The following is an 8,007-nucleotide window of genomic DNA, read 5'->3' on the forward strand; positions in this document are numbered from 1 at the left end:
GATAAATCTAAGGGCGTTGCTTCTGTCGTAGAAAGTGGTCGCAGCCGCATTGTGGCAGCATCCTGCAACGCCGGAAGTCCGTACACTGTGTCGTGTTGCAAGGTGTGAGGGTCATTCCTAACACCCCACAACAGAATGTAGTACTTTCGCTTACGTTTGTCGCTTTGGACTTGCTGCTGGGAACAGCAAAAGCGGGAATGCATCCCCATACGGCTTTATGAGCCTACTCGCCAGCTCCCCGTTCAACCACGGGACGCAAGGAAGCTATCACCTGACTGTGCGCTTCTCTAGATTACGGAAAGGACTTTTTCACTCGCCTGAGGCCGGGGTGACTAGTACCGCAGTGGGGCCCTCCCACCGCCAATCCTGAAAACTGCAATTTTGGCACCAGCCGACTGATTCAATCGATACATCCCACAGTCAGAATGGGTACCACCTCAGTTTCAAAAAAAGCTAAGTGGCCAGCAATGGATAACACATACAGGGACCTCGCGAGGACTGTCCGAACAGGCCTTTTCTACGTCCGTCTGGCGTCTGCAAACTGAAACACCCGTATCGCACTCGTGAATAAGAAGGCGCAGGCCACGCAGAAAGTGGGACAGCGTAGGGCAGCAGCATGCCATGTTGGCAGACGTCTCATTTAGCCGGTGAAGGCAGTCACTCTATGCGAGGCGCGAGCTAGCACGAAGTAAAAAGTGCGTCCGGAACGTTCCGCTCCCTTCTGCTTGGGCTGCCTAGCAAAACCAAACTGGTCGGAGTCATGAGAGCAAAACGCCCAGGTGAAGCCGCGGCAACTGGTGAGGTAGAAATTGCCACGGCGGTGTAACAGCTCGCTGGTTTCTACTAGCTGTCTTCATGCAAGTAAAGCTAACCGACCAAGTGACCAACCGCGTTGCATCGTTGTTCAAGTTGTTTCTACGGCGAGCGAGCAACAACGCTGCGCTGCCGTCACGCGTTGGTAGAGCTCCCGCGGCCCGACGGCTGTTCGTTGTTGCGCAGTAGGTAACGCGGCTCGAAGCCCGCGGATCCCGTTGGACGAAGACGGCACAGCCTCTGCCGTGACGATGATAACCGGGCTAGCAGGAAGCGCATTATTGCACATTTGCGATTTAATTTTTGAGTGTAAATTTATGACTACACCGGACGGCAAAGAAAAAACTGTCTTTGTGTCCTTTTGGTGTTGTCTGCTCCCCTGATGAACTCTGATTGTTGCTCGTGCCACTTCTGCCTGAAGCTCAGCAGACAACGGTCTGCGTCGTCACAACAGCGGCATAGCGTTTTCTTCTGCGGCCGCCCCGCTGGCTTCGCAAAGCTTGAGTGACAGTAGGCGTGGCTGGCCGTCAAATTCTACTTTGTTTCTTTCGTATCCTGAGATTTCCTGCCTTGCGCCATCATTTTCCCTCACAATTGCGTGTTGGCACGGCGCAGGCTGGCTGTCTTGAAATCTGTTCGCGTGACACGCGCCGGCTGCTTCTGCGCGAAAGTAGTGAAAATTGAGGGACAATGGCGACGCTGCAGGACATTCGCCTGCCAACTTGGTCCGAAATCAAGCGGTATGTAACCGACCCGGAGCTTGTGACGGCAGAAACTCTCTTTCTTATTCTCACACTGTCCAATGTGTTCGTCATGTACCGACTTTTCCTGGATGTGGTTCCCTACCCTGTCTTCGTGACGTGGTGGCAACTGGCTCAGGGGCTGTTCATGGCTTGGTGTTTGGGAGAGACAGGAAAAGAGTTTCCGAAATTCGCGTATTTTCCCCAAGTGGAGCTGGATAGGCGGCTTCTGAAGAAGCTGGTCGTTCCGGCCGTCGTCAACAGTCTGATGCTTGTCCTTGCCAATGTGGTTCTCTACCGCACACCCTGCATCGCTACGCTGCCGGTTATTGTTTCTTTCGCTGTTGTGCTTCACCATGTGACGCGCTTTATTGGTTGTGGAGAGGAGTACATGCCAATGAGATGGCAAGCCATGGGAATGCTCTTGATAGGCTTCGTTCTCGGCTGCACGGACTCGAAGACGATCAGCCCCCAGGTTCTCCCTTGGGCAATCCTGTATGCCATCTTCTCGGCGGCGTTTCGCGCTGCATACTTGCAGAAGGTGATGCACGAGGTCGACGGCCGCGGCAACCTTTTGTACAATCATCAGCACATCATTGGCGTTGCTCTTCTGCCACTCCTATGGGTTGCGTGTGGCGAGTGGAGAGTTTTCAACACCCTCCCCATGAACTTCAGCTCGCTGCACACGTGGCAGGTGTGGGGATGCCTAGTAACCGTCGGTGCTCTCCCCTTCGTTAAGAACATTGTTTCCAACCGACTGATCCGCCGCACAGGACAGGGCCCGTGGCGATTCCTTGAAATCGTGTCAATAGTGCTTGTCTTCCTCATCGGTTTGAGCTTCGGTGTCCCCGGCTGGCAAGGATTCATTTGCATCTTGCTCGTGTTGGCTGGTCGCACATTCTGCGCCTTCGATGTCATCACGAATGCCGCCGAAGTCGAAGCTGCACGAGAAGCACGAAGCGGAAACAGGCAGCGCAGCAGATCCCCCGACTCAGCGGAGCTCGAGTCTGGTTCCCAATCCTCTCAGAAGCCTTTCTTGCAAGCAATCGAAGAGGACGGTGGCGAGGTAAGCTCTCACACTCCAAGCGCAAATTTGTAGTGCAGACTTCCCTATAAGCTTCTTCCCTCAAAGGTTTTGTACGTTAACTACCGGAATCACCACCCGAGTCCATTTTCTTTGTGGCGCTGTGAATGCTGTCGGTTTCGGTGCCTTCAGAATTACTCTGATGTTCGAGAAGACGAGGTTACGACGCACTGAGGAACTCACTTCAGACTCGCAGTTTTCTTCCTTGTTTGAAGGCATGAACGAAAATCGAACTGTCTGTCCACGTGTAGTATATTGGGCGACGGCGGCGCGCTGTCGGAGGTGTGGAGGGAGCTTAACGGATTGAACTGGTTCTTTGTCTAGCCTGGACTGGTGGCAGCGCGGGCGGATGGCCTTCATTGTGCTGTCTGTCCCGGAAGCACAGTGGAGTCGTATGTCCTATCTTTCGACATGCATTCCTTGGTTGCTCCTTCCCCATGCTGTGCAGCGTGAGGTGCCGTCGACCGCGATGTTTTTTTCGGTTTGTATTCTGTTTTGGTGGAAACTACTAGTTTTCTTGTCTTGAAGCTGTGACTCGGCCCTGCGGCGACCTGCGGAAGCGGTCTGCTATGGTGGTGGCCTCAGCAGATCCACGATGCACGAGTGCGCAACACACCCTTTTCACAGTCCGGTAGCTCATTCTCTGGACACAAGTCCCGCCCCGTTCAGCGCGTCAGCACCGCCGCTCCGACTTTCGACCCAGTCCTTCAGCGCGACTCTCGACACTATGCGAAGTTCCTGCTGACCGAGACAGCGAACTCTAACGACGAGTGCCAGGTTGGCCACGGCCGAATGAGATTTTTTTCTCGTCCGTTCTGGCAGGTTGCAGTACGCTTTCTTGTGTTTGGACAGTCGCGATAGTTATTCACGGGACAGATGCGGCTCTTAAGCAGAACTCCTTTTAGCAGGCAGACAGGGTGTTCGCGTCTATCAGTAGCACGGCAGACCTGTAGCGATGCGGCTCTTCACTAAGGCTCATTAGAAGCGACTGTCTTATTCTTTCTCTAGACAACACAATGGCGTGCACGGATTGCGGTGTCTGACTGGTTAGGGCTTGACACAGCGGTGGAAGGCTGAAAAGGTGCACACGTTCAATGGCGCGACCTCGTCAGAACCTGCGTCGCCGACGCAGCGAGCTTGCGTGTACGTACGCACTACAGTTGTGCAGGCGACGCTGCCAGCCTTTCCCTCAAAGCTGTCTTTTCTTCCCCGCAATGGGACGCGGAGTGCTGCTTTGTACGAAGTGAGAGAAAGTGCTGTTTCTGGCACAGCAAAAGAAAGATGAAGTCAGTGCCTGCGCCGGTCTTCCAAGAGGCAGACCCCTCACCCGGGAGGCTGCACAAGAACGAAGTTGAAGTAAGGCCGCAGACGTGCCAGGTTCTGACACATACTGACTCCCGCTCAACAGATTGGCGTACTGAAAAGTAGGTAACCAAAGACGTCGCTGATCGTGACAGGTTACCCTATAGCATTGACGGCTATTCAGAAGAGCTTCATGACGTATCGAAGGCGGCACTGAAGGTGGTGGAGCTTCTGCAACGGATTCGGTCGGAGACAGACCGGTACGGCCACACCACTTTCTCTGCTTTCCACTTAGCTTTTTTGTAAGGCCGCTGCGAGCAGACCTTCGTCTTCGACAAGCAGCCTCGCTGCGAAACGTGAAGCTGAAAAACTAGGAGTCACAGATCTGAAAAACTGGAATGACTTGGACTCGACAGTGCTGGGAAAGTTAACACTCCCCGCGGCCAGCTTCTTGGCCGAGTGTGCGCCCAAATGGAGAAGAGCGCGAAGCCGACCAAGAACCCTACGCCACTCAAAGAGCTCGCGTGGCTCTCTAAAAGGGCGCACAAACTCTCTGCTGGTGAGCCGGAAGGTGGCAGGGCTCTACCGATACTTTTTAGCACTCTGATCGCGTTGCAGGGTCCCACAGACTCCAGCCACGCGAAGACAAGTTTCTTGCATAGTTGCCCAGGCAGAAAGCATTCAAACACTCTACCAAACTCTTCCACGCGGCAGGAGTCACAATATCACAGGCCAACGTGTAGAGTCTGCCCTGCTTGCCGCTGGGCAGCGGGTTTATTGAATGGCGTGCGACAGGGCCTGAGAGGATTCGAAACTTTGTAGAACTAAGAAGCTTGAAACAGTGAACCGGTGGTCGAGTCACACCGACGCCTACATTTGTTACGTAGGGGTGGACAAGCACCGTGTGACTCGCTCGCTTGAAATCCGCTCTTCGCCTCCAGCGACCACTGCACCGAGCGGATGCTGCGAGTCTTTTGCGTACCCGAGTGTTTGGGAAACACCAGTATATCTTCCATAAAGAGACTGTTTTTTTGAGACTTCCTTGACCGAAATTGCAAAGAGAACAGCTTTGAAAAAGAGGAGAGAAGACGAGTTTCTGGTTACTCTTCTCTGAAAATCCCGGAGTCCCCCTTTCTGTCCGTTATCGAGAGAGTATCACAAACTGATCAAAAACAAGCAATGTCCCCTGGGGGGCCCTTCACCGCCTCAAAAGTCACTCCGTTTCTTTCTTCAGAAACTCAATAAACTTCTCCGACAGCCTTTTGTCCTGCACGTAGACACACAGGAAGGTGGATGCCGTACTTCTTTGAATCGGAAAAAGGAAGTAATTACGGCAACGCGTACGGCCACCCAGGCCACTTTCACTCTCAGCACTCTGACCTGGCGGGAACAAAGGCGAAGCGCTGGGGTGAGACAAGTCCTAGGATGAAGCCTTACCGAGCCCTGGTCTCCGCCGGTTTCCCTCCGGCTACGGATTCCAATGTTCTCTCTGTCTTGCTCAGAAAGCTGAAGCACGTCGCAGATCAAGAGGAAAACCTCGTCGCGACGCCGCCACTGGCCCTGGAAGATAGAAGTCCAGAGTTCCAAAGAAAAGAATACTTACGTATCAGAGCCAAACAATCGCTTCTAAAAAGCTGAAGTGAGAAAAGTCGGATTACCTCCAACTGCTGGTGCTTGGCAATCATCTGCGATATGATTCTCCTATCCACGTAGTTCTCACGCTCTTCTTCCTCCTTCTGTTGGCGATCCATCAGTCTTCCGATTCCACTCCTGCATTACCACAATAACATGCAGTCTTACTGGACCGCGTGGTCTTAGAACGGCGCTAGGATGGTCTGGCACTGTCGTTCACGGTTCTAACGTCCGTCCGCTACCTAAGTAGCCCGGTTAGTACTACTTACTTCAGCTCTTTGTTTTCTTCCTCAGCCTTTCTCAATAAGGCCTCTAGAGCCGAAATTTGCTCGACCGATTCTGCGACTTTTCGACGGGCTTCAGAGAGGTCGTTCTGAGCCCTAGCGTTCTGAGAAAATCCAGTGAGAGCGAGCCGGTAACACAGAGCTAAAGTGAACTGTGACGGCTCGTGTGCCGCAGCTGCCAGCTCGCCTATCCGTACTGCATGAAAATAACCAACCGGCCACAGGGTGCAGTAGCGGGCTAATCCTGAAGATGTCTGGTTCACTTGGCCACCAGCACCCGGGCAACGCACCCTCTGGTGTAATTAGTGTCTATAGCTGTGACAGCGCCTCGCTGGGCTAGTCGACCTACTTCTTCAACTTTACGTCGCAGCTGGATCGATTCTCCGGCAGCCGCATCCAGTTCGGCTCTCAGCCTCTTGGCAGCGGCGTCGCCTTCCGCCTGCATCACCACACAGCCAACTGAAAACTCCGACACATCGCGACAGAGAGAATATCGATGTCCCGCGTCGTTCAGAAAAACTCAGACACTCTACGTACTTGCATGCGCTCGATGACCTTGTTCAAGCTTGCCACGGTTTGGCGCGATTCACTTAGCTCTTGTTCAATAGCCTCTCGTTCAGCATGGGAGCGTATCAATTCCATTTCTGCATCAAGAGCAGCGACGAGAAGCACTACCTTGGCTTCCACACCTCAACAGAGACTAACGCAGAACTTTCGTGACTGCTTCTTGTCGAGAGCGTGTTTGACTTCGCCAAACCGGAGCAGTCTAAACCGACTCAGATGGCAATGGAGTGCTTACCGGACTGATTCTGAACTTTCTGCAGATCGCTAAAGCGGTGTAGTTCCTTCTTCGTTGAAGCCACCTCCTGTTCCAGAGCCTCAATCTTCTGTAGCAAAATGAACAAAGACTGAGTCCAGTGCTCGGAGGGTGACTCCTGATTCCAGTGCAGGGCTAGTAGAATGTCTTCTCCGGGAGACAGAGAAACACCCCTGCTTCACCAAAAAAGAAAAAAGTAACGCCGCGTCCCATTTTACCCTACGTTGACTATGTTCACCCCTACCATCTTAAGCTCACCAGCACGTTTGAACGGGCTTCGGAGAGTTCAGCGGACACCGCCTGCAGAGACTCTGACACGCTCCCGTGCGCTTGCTGCGACTCAGAAACAGAAAAAGTGCTGTACACACGTGAGAAGTAGCAGCCGACGCACCCGCCACGCATGAGAACATTCTTCCTTTTCTCCGACTTCGGCGGGGGTAAAGGCAGAAAGCCCGAAGGGCTGTCATTCCCTCAGTGTGACTGCATAATCGTCTGCCTCGAGCGAGAAAGAGTGGCAGTCATTCTGCGCAAGTCCTCGTACCTGCCACGACTTGATCAAAAGAAGCAAGTCCTGGTTCTCGCTTTCTAGGTGCTGAATTCGTGCTGCGTCGGTGCAATCATCAGTTTCGCGGTTCTTCGAGTCCATCTTGCTCGTCGCTTGAAGCTTCTCGTACTGCTGAAGGAGCGCTTCATATTGTTGCCTGAGACGGGATACGGGAGCTGCTTCAAGCCATGGAGAAACGTGGTCACGCGGTAGGTTCAGCAGAGAGCACGGAGCCCCGGGAGCAACCGCTGCCCCGCACGGATTCCAGTGTGTGTGCCAGGTTTGGAGAAAGAACTTTCCTTCTCAGACGCACCGTCACATTCATGGCCAGAACACCGTGACTTCCGACTGGTGCATTGTGTCGGTAATTTACAGGCGCCTCTTTATCACGAACTGACAGACGTCCAGCAAACAAGACAGGGCTCGTGTAAGCGACACAGGTGTTCCCAACCGCGCTGCCCCCCTCAGAACCTTGCCTGATCGACCTGAGGGACTCCGATTCCTGCTGCTGGAGGTGCGCCTGCCGCTCGACCTCCTGCTCTTCTGCCTAAAACACAGGAAAGAAAAGAGACCTTGGACACAATTGGAGGACACACCTGTCCCCGTGTTCATCCATGAGGGGATACACTGTGTCGCTCGCCGCAGATCTCTGAGACAAAAGTCAAGTGCCCTAGGAGAACAGACGCTGTTCTGTCCAGTATCTCTGAGACACTCGACGAACGCGAGCACTGATCGGCTGGTCACTCGCGATTGCCCGCATCAGTACAGTTGATGAGCGCTACAAGAGCGGT

General features: G+C 53.5%; 2 protein-coding genes across 2 annotated transcripts; one reads left to right on the top strand and one right to left on the bottom strand.

The window, feature by feature from the left end:
• Nucleotides 1-1,006: 1,006 nt before the first annotated feature.
• CSUI_006251 (gap40 protein) lies at nt 1,007-3,119 on the top strand. Its single transcript, XM_068066415.1, has 2 exons — nt 1,007-2,619; nt 2,770-3,119. The coding sequence occupies exons 1-2, from the start codon at nt 1,504-1,506 to the stop codon at nt 2,809-2,811; spliced, it is 1,158 nt and encodes a 385-aa protein (XP_067921609.1). The 5' UTR covers nt 1,007-1,503; the 3' UTR covers nt 2,812-3,119.
• A 1,588-nt stretch (nt 3,120-4,707) lies between these two features.
• On the bottom strand, nt 4,708-7,860 carry CSUI_006252 (centrosomal). Its single transcript, XM_068066416.1, has 10 exons — nt 7,693-7,860; nt 7,214-7,373; nt 6,931-7,005; nt 6,655-6,742; nt 6,393-6,499; nt 6,205-6,294; nt 5,841-5,959; nt 5,598-5,709; nt 5,377-5,499; nt 4,708-5,206 (listed from the first exon to the last, which is right to left on the bottom strand). The coding sequence occupies exons 2-10, from the start codon at nt 7,316-7,318 to the stop codon at nt 5,153-5,155; spliced, it is 873 nt and encodes a 290-aa protein (XP_067921610.1). The 5' UTR covers nt 7,319-7,373; nt 7,693-7,860; the 3' UTR covers nt 4,708-5,152.
• Nucleotides 7,861-8,007: the final 147 nt, after the last annotated feature.

This window comes from Cystoisospora suis (assembly GCF_002600585.1).
Source record: "Cystoisospora suis strain Wien I chromosome Unknown contig_3128, whole genome shotgun sequence".
In the NCBI taxonomy this organism is placed as follows: Eukaryota; Apicomplexa; class Conoidasida; order Eucoccidiorida; family Sarcocystidae; genus Cystoisospora; species Cystoisospora suis.